The sequence below is a fragment of the Muntiacus reevesi genome, chromosome 9, assembly GCF_963930625.1.
Source record: "Muntiacus reevesi chromosome 9, mMunRee1.1, whole genome shotgun sequence".
Lineage (NCBI taxonomy): Eukaryota > Metazoa > Chordata > Mammalia > Artiodactyla > Cervidae > Muntiacus > Muntiacus reevesi.
The window spans coordinates 53,981,438-54,002,982 of record NC_089257.1 but is presented as its reverse complement, the minus strand read 5'-3'; the positions used below and the strand labels follow the sequence as shown (position 1 = coordinate 54,002,982).

General features: G+C 38.9%; 1 protein-coding gene and 1 pseudogene across 1 annotated transcript; both read left to right on the top strand.

The window, feature by feature from the left end:
* Positions 1-5,638: 5,638 nt before the first annotated feature.
* PSMA1 (proteasome 20S subunit alpha 1) lies at positions 5,639-20,005 on the top strand. The gene is made up of 10 exons (XM_065944667.1): positions 5,639-5,750; positions 7,035-7,079; positions 7,364-7,465; positions 7,585-7,688; positions 9,583-9,671; positions 10,275-10,345; positions 10,467-10,596; positions 13,005-13,084; positions 18,380-18,490; positions 19,638-20,005. The coding sequence occupies exons 1-10, from the start codon at positions 5,748-5,750 to the stop codon at positions 19,692-19,694; spliced, it is 792 nt and encodes a 263-aa protein (XP_065800739.1). The 5' UTR covers positions 5,639-5,747; the 3' UTR covers positions 19,695-20,005.
* LOC136174478 (coiled-coil-helix-coiled-coil-helix domain-containing protein 7 pseudogene) lies at positions 13,452-15,156 on the top strand (annotated as a pseudogene).
* Positions 20,006-21,545: the final 1,540 nt, after the last annotated feature.

Sequence of the window (21,545 nt, the reverse complement as noted above, 5' to 3'; positions counted from 1 at the left end):
ATTTATGCATATTATAAATATTGGAAAATGTGTCATCGGGATAATTTCCCTCCCTTCTTTGATAGATATTTCTATAGGGCAAAAAAATGACTAAATTTCTAATAGTAATTTTTTCTACCTTGTGGATTAAATGGGGTTATTCTCATACTGTTTGCATTTGAAAAAATAAAAATAAATGTTTATTCCTCTTATTATTGGAAAAGTATAAAATCAACTGTAAGCTGAGTTTTCCCCCTGTACTTTAGAGTAGGGAGCAAACAGGAAAGGGTACATGTCATAATTTTGTTCTATTTTCCAGCTATTTCAGAGCCATCAATATTAATGTGCCTAGAAGTATAGCAAAAACTAAATACCAAGAAAAGACAACAGATTTTTTTCTCACAGTAAAAAAAGTGTTGTATACCTCCAGCACCCTGTAAAAACTGAAAATACTATTCTATCTGTCAGGTTCCAGCCAGAAACAGATGACACACTTGAGAAGGGCAACTGAAGAGAATATAATCAGAATGTGAGCAAGGAAACAGCAAGAGATGATGCAGTGCCACTGCCAACCTGTGGCCAGCGTGGAGGGAGAACGGGTAGTAAATACATTGGCCTCTGCGTCCTACTGCCTTCTGACCTTTTGCTAATGCTCTCCATCAGCTTCCCTCATAGCTCAGTTGGTAAAGAATCTGCCTGCAATGCAAGAGACCCGGTTTGATTCCTGGGTTGGGAAGACCCCCTGGAGAAGAGAAAGGCTACTCACTCCAGTATTCTGGCCTGGAGAATTCCATGGACTGTATAGACCATGCGGTCGCAAAGAGTCAGACACGACTGAGCAACCTTCACTTACTTCACTCACTCCATCAGCTGAGCTCAACTAGAAGCCAGAAGGGAATGAAACTTGGGGAAGTAACCCATAAAGGGTGTAAAGTAGGGGCAGCAGAGAATATCTAGCATGGTGACATTAAAGTGCAAGCAATTCTGTCATTTTGCTATAAATGTTTCCAAATGCAAAGATTTCTGCTAGAAGAGTACTAGAAACAGAGTTTGGGACTTCAGTCTTTGAACTGGAATACATGCAATAGATCTGAAATGATTATTACTGCTTTCCTGGTGGCTCAGATGGTAAAGAACCACCTGCAATGTGGGAGACCTGGGTTTGAACCCTGGGTCAGAAAGATCCCCTGGAGAAGGGAATGGCTACCCATTCCAGTATTCTTGCCTGGAGAATCCCATGGACAGAGGAGCCTGGTGGTCTACAGTCCATGATGTCACAAGGAGGCAGACATGACTGAGCGACTAAGACACTACTTCTAAAGTACTCATATTCATCCATGAATTCTAAACCTTACTGAGTACCTAGCTTGTATGATATGTTAGATATATATACAAAAAGAAATATAACACAGTTCCTGTCCTCTGCAGGCTTGATTTAATAGATGGAGACAAACTGTAAGTAAATAAATACTATTGTTAATGTGTGTAGCAGGATGTTAAAATGGGATTCTTTCTGTTTCAGTTTTGGCTGAGGCTCTAAGGAAAGTAAACTATCCTCACATTCCACAGTAAAGTGGAAGACCATGAAAATTAGAAATTTTAAAAAGAAGGGAGTGGCAAAAGTGCTTTTGCCACTTTTAATTGTCTACTGACTTCCTTACTGCATGCCTAGGGAAAGAGGCTTTAATGGAAATCAGATATATGATCCCTAAGCTGGGTGTCATAGTGGATTAGTGTCTGGCTTATATCTGAGGAACTCATTCATTCAATACTTATAGAACATTTATTAAGTATTCTTAATACTTAATAGTATTCTTAATAGTATTCACTATTCTAGGCACAGGTGACTTTAGAGGTGATTTGTTCACCTCTGCCATTTAAATCCTCTGCCTTCATGGAGGTAACACTTTAGGGGAATCTAAGCAGCAAGAAATTTTGATTGGCTGTGAAGATGAGTTTTTAATTTGGTCAATGTCTGTACTCCCAGAAATGTGAGGCAAAGCCATTCTGTGGGTGTTTCTTTGAGTCAGATATGGGCTACCAGAGAGGGGTTAAGTGGAAGTATGAGGAATCCTCCAGAGAAACAAGCTAGAGGCGTATACCTTAGATGCTTTAGACCAGATGACATGTATTTACCCAAGTGCAAGTAAGAGATTTGAGCATTTGCTCATTGGGGATGGAAATATTTCCAAAGAACTCATAAAGTAATGAGTCAAGTGCAAACACCTGCTAAGCTCAGAGAGCATCAACAGAACTCCTAGTCTACTACTACTAGTAGTAGAACTACTAGTCTTGTTAAGAACTCTCTTGCCATTTCCCATATCATCTTGGGAGAAGAAAGGCAACTGAGTTGGTAGTGGTGGTGGGAGGGGCATGGAGAGAGATTTTAGATTGGGACATAGAAAGGAAGTCAACCATTCCCCGTTTAACCATGGCAACCTCAAGCTGGCAGACAAGGGAAGGGGCACTCTAGAAAATATATTGATAAAACTTTTCTTCTTTGCTATTTAGCAGTATTTATCATGATTGAAAATTTAGGTTCCCTTTGAACTGCAATTCTATTTCTATGAATTCATCATAAGGAGGTAATCAGGAAACTACACAAAATGTGTGCATGTACAAGAAGCAACAGTTAGAACTGGACATGGAACAACAGACTGGTTCCAAATCAGGAAAGAAGTATGTTAAGGCTGTATATTGTCACCCTGCTTATTTTACTTCCATGCAGAGTACATCATGAGAAACGCTGGGCTGGATGAAGCATCAATAACCTCAGATATGCAGATGATACCACCCTTATGGCAGAAAGCGAAGAAAAACTAAAGAGCCTCTTGATGAAAGTAAAAGATGAGAGTGAAAAAGTTGGTTTAAAACTCAACATTCATAAAACTAAGATCGTGGCACCTGGTCCCATCACTTCATGGCAAATAGATAGGGAAACAATGGAAACAGTGACAGACTTTATTTTGGGGGGCTTCAAAACCACTGCAGATGTTGACTGCAGCCATGAAATTAAAAGACGCTTGCTCCTTGGAAGAAAAGTTATGACCAACCTAGACATCATATTAAAAAGCAGAGACATTACTTTGCCAACAAAGGTCTGTCTAGTCAAAGCTATGGTTTTTTCAGTAGTCATGTATGGATGATCATGTATGTATGTGACAATTGGACTATAAAGAAAGCTGAGTGCCAAAAACTTGATGCTTTTGAACTGTGGTGTTGAAGAAGATTTTGAGAGTCCCTTGGACTGCAAGAGATCAAACCAGTCAATCCTAAAGGAAATCAGTCCTGAACATTCATTGGAAGGACTGATGCTGAAGCTGAAACTCCAATACTTTGGCCACCTGAAGCGAAGAGCTGATTCATTTGAAAAGACCCTGATGCTGGGAAAGATTGAAGGCGGGAGGAGAAGGGGACAACAGAGGATGAGATGGTTGGATGGCATCACCGACTCAATGGACATGAGTTTGAGTAAACTCCAGGAGTTGGTGATGGGCAGGGAGGCCTGGCATGCTGCAGTCCATGGGGTTGCAAAGAGTCAGACACGACTGAGTGACTGAACTGAACTGAACAAGAATATTCATTATACTATTTTTACAGTAGCAAAAACTTGGAAATAATTTAATTTCCCACCCATGGTGGTGGTGGTTGGTGGTTTAGTCACTAAGTCGTGTCTGACTCTTGCGACCCAGTGGACTGTAGCCCGCCAGACGCCTCTGTCCAGGGGATTTCCCAGGCAAGAACACTGGAGTGGGTTGACATTTCCTTCTCCAGGGACTCTTCCCCAAGCAGCTACTGAACTGGGTCTCCTGCATTGCAGCAGATTCTTTACCAGTAACTGAGCCACCAGGGTAGCCCAGAGTTATGTAAATTATTTTATTTCCACACAACTGAATACTATACAATTATTTTAAATTATGAATATGAAAAATGACCACACTTTTTATATCTAGTATAGAAGAGTTTATCATTATTTTGGTGTTAAAAAGTTATATAATACATATATGTGAGGCATGTCAATACAGAGAGATATGTAGAAAAGAACTGTCAAAATTTTTATGTGCTAAATAATAATTTTAAGCATCCATTCAACATTCACTCATTTAACATTATTTATTAAGCTCTTAATATATGGTAGGCACTATGCTAGGTGCTGCGAAAGCAAAAGAAAGCAATCTTTTAATTTAATCTACTAAATTTACAGTGATTTTGAAAAATGACAACAAGCAATATTGGTGAATTTAAGAAGGGGATCACTCATATACAATGGTTGAGAATACATTCCGGTAAAACATTTCTGCAGAGCAATTTAGTACTTTTTATAAAAGCTTTAGAAATATCCATTTCATTTGACCCTACAATTCCATTTTTAGGAATTTATTCTAAAAAAAGGAGTACAGATGTGTACACAAAAGATATGTCATAAATGAGCTGCTTGGGAGAGGGGTAACCTAAATATTAAACGTTAGGAATTTGAGTAAATAAAATATCCAATGCACAATACTAGGGAGTCATGTTTAACCTAGAAAATGTTTAACATGAAAAAATGCCCCAAATATATAAGTGACAAGGTTTAAAAAAAGTCTGATACTAAATTGCTGGGAACTTGAGCAAATCATTTAAGTGAGCTGAGTCTCTTCTTCATCTGCAAAGCTTAGATACTTAAGGACCCTCTCAACTCTTCCCTTATCTGACTCTAGTTATCCATTCTTTTATATAAAGAAAATGTCATCAATTAAGGAATTCACCTGCAATGCAGGAGACCTAGGTTCGATCCCTGGGTTGAAACGATCCCCTGGAGAAGGGAAAGGCTACCCACTCCGGTATTCTGGCCTGGAGAATCCCACGGACTGTGTAGTCCATGGGGTCGCAAAGAGTCAAACACGACTGAGCGACCTCACTTCACTTCAAGTCATCATTGGCAGTCGGTAAATGTTAGGTTGGCAGCTGATTGCATACTGTTCTAAACTATTTCGTTTGAGGATTTACTAAAAGATTCTCACAAAAGAGAAAATACGTGTCTTGGAAGAAAAATGTCCACCTTTTCCCTTAGTTGCCTAATCTTTCAGCATCGTGCTTGGTTTTGAAGGTACAGAGAGACACTGGCGCCCTCAAAGAGTGTAAAGTCTCTTGAGGTGAAACCAATAATAGTGTTAAAAAGTGATCGATGATAACAAATCCTTGAAAGATGAGTTCTCCAAGGAGTAGAAGAAAGCATTCCAAAGTAGAAAGAAACGCATGTTCACAAACAAGATAGAGGGAGAGGATGTTTGGCACAAAAACGGACCATTATTTGTGGCCTTTCTTTCAGAATCGTTCTTCTCACATTACACAACACCTCATATATCGCTTAAAGGGAGACTGAGCCACACCTTCGATCACCTGTAGTCTCTGGTGCATCTGGTCAGGCCAGTAAGAAACTGACAGGGGTCGGCAACACGCAGGTAACTTCACCAAGAACCCAAGAAGGGGTACTTGGTAGCTGCAGCCCACCAGCTCCTAGCTCCCGCGGGCACTTCTGGCCCAAGGTTTCCAGCCAATCTCAGTTCCTCTAGCTTCCCAGGCCCCTCCCACTTCTGAGCCGCCTGAGAGCTTTAACGGCGCGGAAGCAAGGGAAGCCTATCGATATCTCTGGAATAAACTATTCTACCCTGCGCCGCCGCCGTCAAAGTCCGCAGCCTTCTCTGTAGATCGCCGAGCGGAAGCTCCGGCAGTGCTGCTCCATCCGTAGGCTTGCAGGAGGCCGAAGCCAGGCTCGCGCCGGAATCATGGTGCGTTGGATTCCGAGCTGAGGCAGGGTTGCGGAAGAGGTCCGCTGGCTGGGGGTTGGGGAGCTTCTTCTCATGCCTTCCTTAGAGCGGTCCGGGGCCATGGGACTTGGGAACCGTAGCCGACGGGATGGTTCAGGCGGTGATTCAGCATCTCCGGCCTGGCCGGGAGAGTGGAAGTCGGTAGTCTGTGCTGCCGGTGCGACCTTTCCTTGGGGTTTGTTTCGCTTTCCACCGGGCCTTGAACAGTGTCTTCTCGGTCTGCCAGCCGATTTCGCTCCTCAGGTTCCTTCAGTCGAGTAGATTCCGAGCGGTCCAGAGAGGGCCCTAGTGCTCTGTGTGGGAGAGAGGAAAAATAAGGACTTAACTTTAGATCTCCTTGTACTGCCAATTGCGGACTTGATTCCAGGGTTTGGGTTGCTGCCTGGATCGCGTTCACTTTCTTGGCGGGTCCCTCTGCAATCTTTTTCTTAGATTTCTGTCAGAAAAAGCACTTTTCAATCACTTTGTCTAGTCACCTGATAAGTACAAATGAGTGAACCGAAGCTGATATTAGTGATGAAATCAGGGTTTTAATATAGAGCTCAGGGATTCCGGGCCTGTGCCTGCCATTCCAACGCTCAGCCTTCTCAACCCCATGATTAGTCTCCCAAGTACTGTGCTGGTTAACTTGTTTTAATACCGTCTTTAAAGCAGTAATGGGTCTGTTTTTATGGCACTTTGTGTCCACTTCTGGCTTCTTGGGGACATTCTTGTGTTCATTACGTTCAGTGTGTGCCTTTACATATTCAGTATGAATGTTTTAAGTGCAGTGAAGGTTCAAAGATAAATCAGACATATCCCAAATCATAGTATGAGGCAGAAAAGAACTGGTGGGAGTATGTTTTGAGATTTGGGGAGAAAAGATGAAGATTTCAAGAGGTAGACAGACTTAAGAAAAGGTAATGCTTTTGATCATTTATTAGGGTCTGATATAAGGGAAGAATATAAGCAAAGATAGAAAGGAAAGTGGACACATAGGAACCAAGACTGGTTGGGAAGTTAAGTACCATCTAGATCTGCCCTGCCCGTGTCCAGCCTCCCCCCCGCCCCACCCCAGCTCCTTATAAACGTAAAATTGGCTTGCAGCTGATTACAGTAGTACTCTTCCAGTGAGACTGCAATAATAGCTTTTCCTTAATGCTGGATGGAGATAGATGGGAGAACATTTTTTAATGATAGAGCTTGTTAAGATTTTGAATTTGTAATGTTCTTGTGTTTAATAGGTCTTTTTTCATTTATTTTCAGTTTCGCAACCAGTATGACAATGATGTCACTGTTTGGAGCCCTCAGGTAAAATGTTTTATATTATTTCTGTGAAGTGACTTTTGGTGACTGCAATGTGTTTAGAAGCTCATGGGATTGTAGGAAGTGAGAAAATGGAACATAATCATTTTATATGTTCCTGAAGCCTAAGTTTATCATTAAAGTCAGTCTTTTAGTTTTAAGAAACAGCATTTGAGATGTAACTATGCTCACTTGAGATTTGAGATCACTGAATTATTTTAAATGTATAGAAAGGTCTTGTGATGACTCTAAGGTGTGTTGGTTTTTTTTTTTTTTTTTTTTCGTTTTAGGGCAGAATTCATCAAATTGAATATGCAATGGAAGCTGTCAAACAAGGTTCAGCCACAGTTGGTCTGAAATCAAAAACTCATGCAGTGTTGGTTGCCTTGAAGGTAAGTAAAGCAATAAATATATGTTCCTCCTTTAGAAAACACTGTAAAATGTTAGTTTCACTATATAAATAATAAAATTATAAACTTACTCTTTTGTCTTAAATGATGTTTCTATTTAGAGAGCACAGTCAGAACTTGCAGCTCATCAGAAAAAAATTCTCCATGTTGATAACCATATTGGTATCTCAATTGCGGGACTTACTGCTGATGCTCGACTGTTATGGTGAGTATGATCCTGGAAAACAAAAGAAACATCCCTTTTGATTCATAATTGGTTACATTTCTAGAAAAGATCCAGATATTTTAGGAAATTGTCTGCCAGAGTGTTTATAAGTTAAGATTATTAATACCTTGATGGATTCGGGCTCAGTTACTAAGTATTCCATTTCTTGATCACTGTAGCAGTAACTAATAGGATTAACCATATTAACATTAATGCTTTTTAGAAGTCATTGAATAATGTATGACTTGTTGACTCGGTATATATAGTTTGATGTTAGATCTGAGAAGAGCTTGACACTTCAGGTTTCTGAAGGATCAGCTGAACCACCCTTGCTGTCTTTAATATACCAGTATTCGTTTGACATTTATTTTTTGCAAAGCTCAATGCTGGATACAAAGAGTATACAAAGGTGAATCAGACATAGATCTCATCTTCTAAGAGCTTAGAATCTAGTAGAATATCTGTAATACAAGATAGAAAGTGGAGAGCAACAGGTATATTTCTGTGAGGGTAGGGTGGGGATAGATTATTTCCGGTTGAGAGGCATAGTGCAGATGAGGAGCTGGGGCTTTGGGATTAAACAGGCTTTAGTTCCCACTTTTAACACTCCATCTGATATTGCTCTAGTTATTCACACTCTCAGTTTTTTTTAGTAATTTTTCCTAAGGTTATTGATAAATAGCTTAACATGTAGAACACTTCATACAGCATCTTTCAGTGTATGTGTTAGTAAGTGGGAGGTAGTTAGCCACAAGTAATCTCTTGTCTGATTTAATTAGGAAAGGAGGAATGTAAACACCAAGGACAATTAATAATGATGATGTTTAAAATTTTCAAGTTATTTGGTGAGTCCCCTGCTCTCTTAGGTCAGCAATATAGTAACTGCATTAGTATTTCTGTTAGCTGTTGAAAATATATGTTACAATGTCAAATGTTTTACTTAACCCAATCTTTCAAAAGTATTGTCATGTCACATGTAATCATTTAAAAGCTTTATTAATAAGATATTTTACATTGTTTATTGCACTAAATCTTTGAAATTTCATGTATATTTTGTACTGAAGACATATCTTAATTCAGACTAGCCACTTTTTCAGTGCTCACTAGTCACTTGTTATTAGTACCTGCCATATTGAGCAATGCAGTGTTAGATAGCCTTGGGAAATGGACTTAAGTGAAAGTAGTGAACAAGTAGCTTGGTTGCCGCAGCCAACATTTGATCATCGAATGTGACACACACATAAACTAGACAGAGCAATATGAAAGAAAAGTTTATCCTTTTGGCTTTAATAGTTAGGTGTGAATTTTCTTTTCCCCAGTGTTGCATTTGCTTGCATCTTGTTGGGTTTAAGAGACTTAACAGTGTAGTGTCTCCTCTAGAGTACTGCTATGGATAGAAGTAACATTGACAGGAACATGTTAACAGTGCCCTGGGATGGATTCAGTTTCTTCTGTTTGTTCTATTGGGGAAATTTTTGTCAGCTTTCAAGGAAAAAAGCAAAGAAGTTATTCTTTTTGATAGCTCAAGACATAGAATTAAGACAGTCTTGTTGACAGTGGGAAGGGTAAGAGAAGAGAGATTGCTGTTTTCCTATTGTGCAGCCTTTTCTTCTCTGTTCTGTAAAGTGCTCTGAGGCAAAGGTTATCAAGAGCTAAGAAACACAAACTTAGGTAAAATTGTTAAAACTTTAAGGTTAGTCACTTTCAATAATAGAATGTTTAAAATATAGAGGAGATTTGGTAGAAAAATGCATCCTTGTCATTATATGTTTATGGTTCCATTGCATGGATGTCACTCATGTAAACATCTGGAAGAAAACAAAAAGAAATCAAATTATTTGATTAGAATGACTCTGTGATTTGAAATTACCAGTTTTTCTTGCTTCTTTTTCAGTAATTTTATGCGCCAGGAGTGTTTGGATTCCAGATTTGTATTTGATAGACCTCTTCCTGTGTCTCGTCTTGTATCTCTAATTGGAAGCAGTATCCTTTTTATTTATGCATTTATTGCAGCATTTATGGATGTAGACTTTAATTGTTATGTTACTTATTAGGAATATGATAATATATAACATAGGTAAGACTGTGCATACTTTAAGTTTAGTCACTTTTTAGTAAAAGAATGCTTAAAGTCTTTAGAAGGAGAGTTGTAGGGAGTTTTACTATGGAGGATTAGATTCTAAATGAGTTGGGTTGTTCTTTTTATCAACCTTTATAGATAAGCAATTAATATGTTCCAGATATAGATAAGCCCAATTTCAGAAAAACTGAACATCAATTTTAGAAGAGATTTAATATTTTTTTATTGGTGGTTCTAGATGTTCCCCCCAAATCCTTGCCCCTTATATCCAAAATGAATGAAATTCTCTACACTAGATAAGATCATCTTGCTAGCACTCACTTCGGGTTTGGTGGATAGTCAAACATCAACACTAAACCAAAGAAATACTTGTTTTATTTTCTTCTTCTTGGGGTAGTGGATTATGCAGCAATTAAAAAAAACAGAACTCTTTTTGATAATGTTTAATTTGAAATTAAAGATAGTACTTTACTTCTTGTTAGAACAAACTCTTTAACTAGTTTAAGAAACCCAGATACCAACCCAGCGATACGGCCGGAGACCATATGGTGTTGGACTGCTCATTGCTGGTTATGATGTAAGTTCATAGAGTATTGTTATATTTAATGATTTTTTTTTTTTTGGAAACTAACAAATTTTCTAATTTTTAGCTCAATCAGAGTCAAGAATTATGCAGTGTATTTTTCTTCTGTTTGTAGGATATGGGCCCTCACATTTTCCAAACTTGTCCATCTGCTAACTATTTTGACTGCAGAGCTATGTCCATTGGAGCCCGATCTCAATCAGCTCGTACTTACTTGGAGAGACATATGTCAGAGTTTATGGAGTGTAAGTGATTTTTCTTTTTTGCCCTCCTAGTCTTTATGTAGTGAATAAACATGGTATCCTACATGAAAAAAAAAAAATCTGCTTCTCTTAAAAAGATTAAGTCCGTGAACTGTATATTATTTCTGCCATATGTACTAGTTTTTACTTTCTCTGGCTACCAGGGTAGTTTCAGTCACTGGTAGAACGTTTTCAAAATATAACTGTATTTGTTACCTTGAAGATTCTTGATTCAGTTGGCCTGAAGCTTTGTCCTAGCCAGAGCTGAGAGCCACTGTACTAGTTACCACTTGTACATTCTGTTTACAGCTTTTATTTTTCTGTGATTCTTATTTTTAGCCACATAGACATTTCTGCAATAAGTAGTCCATAAATAAATAAATCAGTTCAGCTGTGAGAAAGAAAAGTAAAAGATGTAATGTGATAACAGGGCAGGTTTTCAAATGGTTTGCTTATGCAAGGATCTTAGATTTTAACACATGCTTTTTATGCATTTATTAAGGTAATCAGGTGTCCACCACCACCCTGCCGCTCCCCCCCCCCCCGCCCCCCCTCTCCCGTATTCTATTGTGGTGTATTGCATTCATTGACTTTTTTTTTTTTTAATTTACTTTTCTATTGAAGGATAATTGCTTTATAGAATTTTGTTGCTTTCTGTCAAACCTCAACATGAATCAGCCATAGGTATACATATATCCCCTCCCTTTTGAACCTCCCTCCCATCTCCTGCCCCATCCCACCCCTCTAGATTGATTCAGAGTCCCTGTTTGAGTTTCCTGAGCCAGACAGCAAATTCCTGTTGGCTCTCTATTTTACATATGGTAATGTAAGTTGCCATGTTACTCTTTCCATACATCTCACTGTCTCCTCCCTTCTCCCCATAAGTCTGTTTCTCCATTGCTGCCCTGAAAATAAATTCTTCAGTACCATTTTTCTAGATTCTGTATATATGCATTAGAATACAATATTTATCTTTCTCTTTCTGACTCACTTCACTCTGTATAATAGGTTCTAGGTTCATCCACCTCATCAGAATGGACTCAAATTTGTTCTTTTTTATGGCTGAGTAATATTCCATTGTGTATATATACCACAACTTCTTTATCCATTCATCTGTCAGTGGACATCTAGGTTGCTTCCATGTTCTAGCTATTGTAAATAGTGCTGCAATGAACAATGGGATACATGTGTCTTTTTCAATTTTGGTTTCCTCAGGGTATATGCCCAGGAGTGGGATTGCTGGGTCATATGGTGGCTTTATTCCTAGTTTATTAAGGAATCTCCATACTGTCTTCCATAGTAGCAGTATCAATTTACATTCCCACCAACAGTGCACGAACATTCCCTTTTCTCCACACCCTCTCCAGTATTTATTGTTTGTAGACTTTTGATGATGGCCATTCTGACTGGTGTAAGGTGATATCTCATTGTAGTTTTGATTTACATTTTTCTATAATGAGCAGTGTTGAGCATCTTTTCATGTGTTTGTTAGCCATCTGTATGTCTTCTTTGGAGAAGTGTCTGTTTAGGTCCTTTTCCCACTTTTTGATTGGGTTGTTTGTTCTTCTGGCATTGAGTTGTACGAACTGCTTGTATATTTTGGAATTAATCCTTTGTCAGTTGTTTCATTTGCTATTATTTTCTCCCATTCTGAGGGTTGTCTTTTCACCTTGCTTATAGTTTCTTTTGCTGTGCAAAAGCTTTTAAGTTTAATGAGGACCCACTTTGTTTACTTTTGTTTTTATTTCTGTTACACTAGGAGGTGGGTCATAGAGGATCTTGATTTGATTTATGTCATCGAGTGTTCTGCCTAGCATTCATTGACTTTTGAATGTTCAGCCAGCTTTGCATTCCTGGGACAAATCCTTCTTGGTCATGATGTATAACATAAATTATATATACGTAAAATGTTTATGGAAACATGTGAACATTGCTGGATTTAGTATGCTGATATTTTGTTGAGGTTTTTGTGTGTTAATCAGGGATACTGATCTGTAGTTTTACTTTCTTTTGGTAGCTTTGTATAGTTTTGATATCAGGGCAATATTGACCACATACAAGCAATTGGAGACTCTTATAAACAGCAAATACAGTGACAAACGTTTTACAGAATACATTTTACAAAACTTTGAGATGTAAAATCCTGATTTGTATCATGGTTTTAATTTAACTTAGCATAAGAAAAGGGTAACTTTAGTAACAAGAACCATGTATTCTCTCATTAAATAAAACAATAGCAATCTAATAATAGATTATTAGAAGATTATATGGCAAAACATTAGACTTTTTTTTTTATTATGATATACTTAGTGTGTGACTAAAACCATGATTTCAGACTATAGACCTGACAAATAAAGGAAGCCTAGCGTGAAAATAGAATTAAGAAATAATTGCAAATTTATTATATTTAGGCAATTTGAATGAACTGGTTAAGCATGGTCTGCGTGCCTTACGGGAAACCCTTCCTGCAGAACAGGACCTAACTACAAAGGTAAATATAACATTTTCCAATTGGGGATACTAACATTATAGTTTAATCATTTATTTTACAAATGTAAGTAATAGAGGTGTGTATACTTCGAATTCTTTAATTTGCAAGATGGTTTCCTCGGCTCATTCTTTCTCTTTAAGGTATTCACTAAATGACTGATTTTGAAATGATGTTTAAACATTTCTTTTTGGTATAAAGCAATAAAACATATAATTCTGTTGCAGAATGTCTTCCATCAAGAGATAGGAATATCTTTATATTTTTAATATACATTGAGCACCAATCACATGTAGGCAGTAGGCACTGAGAAAATATAATGCATACAACAAACATCTTGGCATTCCTGGGACATACATCCAGGTGGGCAAAGAGAGACAGTGTACCCACAAGTAGATTATTTAGGATATTAGAATGTGATAAATGCTTAGAAAAAATAAAACAGGTTTAAAAGGAGAAAGAATGGCCAATAGGATATAAGAAGGAGGCATGGTGGGTATAGAGTGGTGTAAGATGGTCTCACTGAGAAAGTGAAATTTGAGGGAAAGATGTAAAAGAGTTGAAAGAGTGAACTATGCATATGGGGCCTTGAGTTCAGAATGTTCCTAGTATTCAGCATAAGGAGGCCAGTTGTGTTGGAGTCAGTAATCAAGAGGAGCTGCTGCTGCTGCTCAGTCGCTTCAGTCGTGTCCAACTCTGTGCGACCCCGTAGACGGCAGTCCACCAGGCTCCCCCGTCCCTGGGATTCTCCAGGCAAGAACATTGGAGTGGGTTGCCATTTCCTTCTCCAGTGCATGAAAGGAAAAGTGAAGTCGCTTAGTCGCTCAGTCGTGTCTGACTCTTAGCGACCCCATGGACTACAGCCTACCAGTCTCCTCCGTCCATGGGATTTTTCCAGGCGAGAGTACTGGAGTGGGTTGCCAGTGCAATCAAGAAGAAAAGAAGGAATAAAGTCAGAGAGGTAATGGAGGCCACATAGCATATGTCCTGTAAACATTATAGGTACTTTGGATTTTACTCTGAGTTTGAGCAGAGCAATACTGTGGCTTGATTTAGATTTTAAAAGTCATTCTAGTTGCCATTTTGAGTGGGGGCATGGGTGGAAATAGTTTCAAGGCTGTTACAGTAATTCAAGTGATAGACTGTGATAGATTAGAGCAGAGTCATAGAGTTGGAGATGATGAAAAGTAGTTCAATTTTGCATATGTTTTGAAATTAGAACCAGAAAGGTTTGCTAACGGATTGGTTGTGGGGTATGAGTTTAAAAATGCCTTTAGCATTTTTGCCTGAATAGAGGAAGGATAGACTTATGATTTACTGAGATGGATGAGACGTTTGGAGGAACAGATTTGGGGGTTAAGGTTGTAGAGGAAGATCAGGCAGTTAGTTTAGAACATACAAAATTTGAAATGCCTCTTGTTTGTCCATTTGGTGATACAGAATAAGTGATTATTGGATGTTCACCCTCTAGAGTTTGTTGGAGATTGGTTTATCTTAGAACTGAAGTTTTGAAGTCTTTGTGTAAAAATGGTATTTAGAAACTGGCCAGGATTAGATTCCTGAAAGATTAGAATAAGTTTGAAGACAAGTTTGAAGACTTGGTCAAGGGTACTCTATCCTTTAGAGATTAGAAGGTGAGAGTAGGAATCAGCAAAAAGGGACTGAGAAATACGCCAGGGAGGTAGGAGGAAAACGTGGAAAATGAGGCATCTTTAAAAGGAAATGGGTGTTTGGAGCTGGAGACAGCCTGGGCGCTGGCGGAGCGGCTGCCCGAGGGAGAAGACACCGGATGCCCATGGTGACGCGAAGGCTGAGGGATCCTGACATAAACCCTTGCTTGTCGGAATCGGACGCGTCTACCAGATGCATGGCCGAAAATAACTATGACAAGGAGAGCTGTTCCTCTCACTTCTTGAAGTACAAGAACTGCCGGAAGTTCTGGAACTCTGTCATGATCCAGAGAAGACAGAACGGAGTGAAGCCGCCCATGCCCACGGCCGCAGAGACGAGATCTTAGGAGCAATGGGGAAGATGCCCTATTGAGTGTTTACATTAAAATTGTTTATTTAACTTAGGCACAGATAAATATTTTTAACAAGTGGTTACTGCAACTTCATAAGACCTTTCGGGCCTTACGCAGACAGAGCTCGGATTCCTCAGGGGAAGTCCCGTGTCCTCCGCTTCTGCTGTCAGTGCCACGATGAGAGTGGGCCACCCCGGCTCTGCCATGTCCCTGATTTCACAAGACTTGCTGAAGGCAAGGGGGCCTTAGGAACAGCTCGGTGGAGAGTTGAGCTTTTTCGCTGGGTCTTGAGAGAAAGGAGTAAGATGCGAACAAGGGAGGGATTAATGGGGGTGAAAGGGAGGCAGTGTCTCCGAGGAAGGGAAGTGATGTGCGTGACAGCACCCCAGAGGGCAGGCTGGAGCCTCGTGTGGAGAGCAGTGTGTGGACTGTCCCCCTGGAGGGGTGGTGGGGAGCAGACTGGACGGCAGGTCCAGGGTGGGTACCCGATGGGCCTCAGTCCCAGGCATGTCACTAAGGTCTCTGCCCTGACATCACTCATGTACCTTGATTTAAAAAGCCTTGGGGAGGCACAGGTGTCTTTAAATGACATACAGAGAACTGGTTTTCTTTATGTTTCCTTAAGGATGGGCTTAGTCAAAGGATTCTGTGACTGAAGTCTGTGATTACTGGACAGCCTTCTAAAGAAAAGGTGATGCTTTCAGAGGTGGGGTTTCTACCTGCAGGATGAGATGGACAAGGAAGGGCTGGGGTTCGTCAGGTGATTGCAACACAGGATGAGGCTGGAGATGAGCTTCATTTTATGATATAAAAGCGAAAATACTCAGTATCATGACTGGGGTGGTGTTGTAAAGCAGGTCTCAAACTCACCGCCTTTTAAAATCCAGGGTCTTTCATTTACAGGATTGCTTTGTAAAAGACACATTATTTGATCAAATTTCATGTGTACAGAAAGTAAAAACAGATAGTTTGTGTCCATTCTCTTCGTCTGGTCCTGGTGCAGGAATATTATGACAGCCGCTGACACAGACTTTCTAGCTCGTTGGTCCTAGTCCAAAATCCAGGTCAGAGGTTTTAAACTATGGAACCTTTATTTTCAATATGATTCTATTCAAATAAAAGGTAGAATTGTTTCAGAAAAAAAAAATAAAAGGAAATGAAGAAACTGCAGTCATCCATTGGAATCAGTGGTAGGGGAATTAGTTCCAGAATCCCCTACCATGGATCCCTAAATCCAAGGGTGCTCAAGTCCCTTATGTAAAATGATGTCATACTTGCATATAGCCTATACACAATCCTCCTGTATAGCTGAAATTATCTCTAGATTACCTGTGTCACCTAATACAATGTAAATGCATGTAAATAGTTCTAATTGCAATATAAGTGCTGTGTAAACAGTTGGCAGGGCACAGCAAATTTACGTGTTGCTTTTCAGAACTTTCTGGAATTTTTTTTCCCCAAATATTTTTGATCCATGGTTGGTTGAACCCACAACTAACAAATAAAGAACCCACCAATAGAGAGGTGAACTGACTTTTAAGGAGAAGAGGGTAAAACATTGCCAGTAGGCCATGAAAGATGTGGACTGAGAATTAATTTAGATTAGCAGTGATGTTACTGAAACTTGACTAGACAGTCTTAATGGAATGGAGGGGAAAAGTGTGCTAGGAATAGTCAGGAGAAAATGAGAGAAATTGGAGACAGCTTTTCGGAGGAGACTTTCTGTTACGGATCCAGAGAAAGGGGGTAGTGGTTGGTAGAGAATGTAGTGGGGAAAAAATGGGATTTTGTTTTGGTTTTTTAAGATGGGAGAGATTACAGTAGTTTGCTGCATGGTTATAAGAATAATCCAGTATCAAGAAAAAGATTTATGGAACTTCCTTGGTGGTCCAGTGGTTAAGACTGCACTCCAGTGCAGAGGGCATGGGTTTCATCTCTGGTTGCAGAACTAAGGTGTCCTGCATGCTGCATAGCGCAGAAATAAATAAATAAACAAACAAGTAAAGATGTGCACTAAGTAGATTAAACATCATTATTAAGAAAAAAAAAAGATAAAAACATCTATATAGAATAAAAATGAGAACTGCTGGACCAATCACCAACAGCACGTAAGTGAAAAGGTAAGCTTCAGAGAGGACTGGGGCTCTTCATTCCCAGTAACACGAAGGGACAGAATCTAGGGACAGATATAGGAAAGACTGGATACTATGGGAGCTTATGAACATTCTCTTCTGATTGCTTCTGTTTTCTCAGTTGAATAGAAGCAAGGTTTTGGGCTGCAAGAGAAATGGAGAATGTTAGAAAGAGTTGTCCAGGGAAGGGGAGATTGAATGACCTAGAAACTTGTATAATACAACAAAAACTAAAGGCCTCCTTGAGGTTAATGATCACTAGAGAGATCATTTACCATATTATAAAATACATTTTATTATGATTGGGTAATTAATAGTTAATATGTGTGTGAAGACTTTATAACCTGCATAATCTTTTTAAACAGCATTTCCTATCATAAAAATAATTTTCTTTCAAAAAATTAGGAAAGTACATTAAATTGTTTTTATTTGTTTGTTTTAAAAATACCTATAATGCCATCACTCCAAGATGACTGTCTTTTAAATTTTGGGTATACAGTTGACTGTTGGCATTTACAACTTGGGAAAGTTGGCTCAGGTATCTGGCTTTCTGATTTTACATTTTTACTGAATCATAGAGAATGCCCTATATATCCTTGATGTCTCAAGTTCTCACTGAAATTTTAATCTTATAGGAGCTCTACTGTACTGGTTAGCATTCACTGAACATTTTAAGAGTTGCTTTTTAATTTTTCCATTTGGAACATAGTTCTGAGTTCCCTAAACTCAATATTTTAGAACCTAAAATTTATTTCCTTAAGAACATCATGTCTTACATGTTACACAAGGAACAAATTTAATTATTTCTTAGAATGTAGGCTTTACCTCTCAGATGGTAAAGAATGAAGGCTTACTTCTTAGCAAATGGTTTGTTTCTTCACACTGGTCTTCACATTCTGACTGTGAGCCAAGTTGCAAATTTCTAGGTGACATAGACCTTCAAGATTGTTCATGGTTATCAAAAGTGAATATTAAATCTGCATATTACAAAAGCTTACTAATTTCCTTCTTTTTTTCCGTAAGTTTTTTTGTCTCGTTCAAGTGCTGTATAAATTTTTACTCAACTTTTTTCATTTTATCATAAGCATATTTCCCACCTAAATTATCTTGAATTTTAATTTTTACCTTTTTTTTCCCCTTCAGAATGTTTCCATTGGAATTGTTGGTAAAGACTTGGAGTTTACAATTTATGATGATGATGATGTGTCTCCATTCCTGGAAGGTCTGGAAGAAAGACCGCAGAGAAAGGCACAGGTATATAACTAATTATAACCAAGAGATTAATTCTATTGTAAATTGCTATTACTACCACAACTGTGTAAATCTACTGTTTTTGTATTTAATTATTGAGATAGGCTCATAATTCATGTGGCAGTAGGAAAACTAAGAACTAATACTGAGGGGTTCAGTAATCTCCATAAAGCACAAAAAGGGTGATTTGGTTCTCTGTTGTAGCTTCTCAGTTCTGTGTGTTGATGAGCTCAGCTAGATGGTTCTTTGGCTCATGTTACTTTGGGTGTCTCAAACATTGCATTCAGTTGAGGGGGTAGGGCTGGAACATCCAAGATGGCTTTACTCATGTGTCTTCTTTACTCACATTTGCTAGGTATCTTGGAGGGACAGCTAGAAGGGTGGCTAGGCCTCTGTCCATGTAGTCTCAGGGCCTGTCCTTCACCAGATTATCTCTGGCAGGAAGCAGCTCAGAGGTTGCAAAAGTTCAGAAGCTCAGAAGCGCAAGCTGCCAGGCATTCTTAAGGCTGAGGTCCGGGACTAGCACAGCATTCCTTCTTTACATTCTGTTGGTTAAAGCAAGTCATAGGGCTAGCCAAGATTCCATCAGAGGTGGGACTGAGAGAAAACTCACTGGTGACCAGCTTGGGAAACTAAGTTGACTCTTCACAAATATTGAGAAAAGAATCAAGAAGTACTGATGAATCTCAGGTTAAATACTGGCCTTTTTTGTCAAAAGTTTGAATACACATTTGCTTTTATAGATGCTTATTTAATAGCTATGTAATTGGGGGGAAAAAAGTATCTTGTACAGAAATTTCTCCTACAGCGTGAATTCTTTAACTTGAAAAAGATGTTGGTATTATTTGGAGCAGCAAGATTTGCATTATTTAACTGCTGTTGGGAAGAGTGCAGCATAGTACCTCACAGTTGCTTTGTCGGAAAATATTTTTGCTGTGTTTATTAGTGCTAAGGAGGAAAAGAATGTCTAGTGTGCCGGTTCTGTTTTTAAGGCTAGTAGTAATAAGAAAAGCCTTTATTCTTGAGCAAAACAAAGTATGATGAAATGCTGGAATTGTTCATTGCTTTTTATTATGTAGTATTTGTGAGTAAAAGTGTATATTGGTTAAGTGTTCTTTTTACATACTTTCTTTTTTCTTCTTCTCTTAAGCCTACTCAACCTGCTGATGAACCTGCAGAAAAGGCTGATGAACCAATGGAACATTAAACAACAAACCAGTCTACATATGTATTGTCATACATGTAAGAATGCAGGAGCACATACTAATGACAATAATTTATACTTTGAACCAAAAGATGCAGAATGGTGGGATAGAATGGTATGTTTTAGGAATCAGTTCAGATGTGAGTTTTTCCTAAGCTACCACCAAAACCATATAATTGGGTTCATTTTTCTTTAAGATGGTCTCTATAATCATTTTCTAGAAAGTATAGTTCTCTCTACTGTTTTTATATGAAGAGCATAGTGTCTTTGTGGTTTTAAAGACAACTGTGAAATAAAATTGTTTCACCTGCTGATGTATCGGGTTTTGCTTTTTAAGTAGCTTCAACTGTAAATAGTAGTCTGAGATTACAGCTGTGTCATCATCATATGTGGTCATGATGTTTGCCAATTAAATTGCCTTATTTTTAGTGACAGGAAAAATATTACCTCTTATATATAATAGCCTTATACTAATATCCCAGCGAATAGACTGGCTGCATGAGAAACCTCCATGGAGGTTTGGTCTGGAATGCTGATTTTTAGAGTTTAACCTTGGAGATTCCGAGTAAAACCTAAGAAAAAATCCCTTTCTAATAATAGTAGTAGGATCTAGTGGGAAGATTATTAACGTGGGAATGATTTTTCTTTACAACCAGCAGGTGGCAGTAGTAGTATCTGTGGTCTCCGTGTAGGGAAGTTTTGCAAAAATCAGTTCAGTTCAGTTGCTCAGTCGTGTCCAACTCTTTTCGACCCCATGGACTGCAGCATACCAGGCCTCCCTGTCTATCACCAACTCCCAGAGCTTGCTCAAACTCATGTCCATCGAATTGGTGATAACATCCAACCAACCCATCCTCTGTCGTCCCCTTCTCCCTTCTTCAATCTTGCTCAGCATCAGGGTCTTTTCCAATAAAAAGTCAGTTCTTCGCATCAGGTGGCCAAAGTATTGGAGCTTCAGCTTCAGCATCAGTCCTTCCAGTGAATATTCAGGACTGATTTCCTTTAGGATAGACTGGTTGGATCTCCTTGCAGTCCAAGGGACTCTCAAGAGTCTTCTCCAGCACCACAGTTCTTCGGTGTTCAGCTTTCTTTATAGTCCAACTCTCACATCCATACATGACTACTCGAAAAACCACAGCTTTGAATAGATGGACCTTTGTCAGCAAAGTAATGTCTCTACTTTTTAAAATGCTGTCTGGGTTGGTCATAGCTTTTCTTCCAAGGAGCAAGCATCTTTTAGTTTCATAGCTGCAGTCACCATCTGCAGTGATTTTGGAGCCCCCAAAAATCAAAGTCTCTCACTGTTTCCCATCTATTTGCCATGAAGTAATAGGACCAGATGCCATGATCTTAGTTTTCTGAATGTTGAGCTTTAAGCCAGCTTTTCACTCTACTCTTTCACTTTCATCAAGAGGCTCTTTAGTTCTTCTTTGTTTTCTGCCATAAGGGTGGTGTCATCTGCATATCTGAGGTTATTGATATTTCTCCCGGCAGTCTTGATTCCAGATTGTGCTTCATCCAGCTTGGCATTTTGAGTGATGTACTCTGCATGTAAGTTGAATAAGTAGGGTGACGATATACAGCCTTGACATACTCCTTTCCCGATTTGGAACCAGTCTGTTGTTCCATGTCCAGTTCTAACTGTTGCTTCTTGACTTGCATACAGATTTCTCAGGAGGCAGGTCAGATGGTCTGGTATTTCCATTTCTAAGAATTTTCCAGTTTGTTGTGATCCACGCAGTTGAAGGCTTTGGCGTAGTCAATAAAAATAGCAAAAGGGAAATTATAATCTCAAACCATCATTTCCTCATATCCTGCCCAGCCCTACTTTTAGCATAATCTTTAACCTGCCTT

Bases quoted from the DNA above. Each gene is read 5' to 3' on its own strand.
- PSMA1 (XM_065944667.1), top strand. The intron at 7,080-7,363 runs GTAAAATGTTTT...TTTTCGTTTTAG, and splicing joins TCACTGTTTGGAGCCCTCAG to GGCAGAATTCATCAAATTGA. The intron at 10,346-10,466 runs GTAAGTTCATAG...TTCTGTTTGTAG, and splicing joins TGCTCATTGCTGGTTATGAT to GATATGGGCCCTCACATTTT.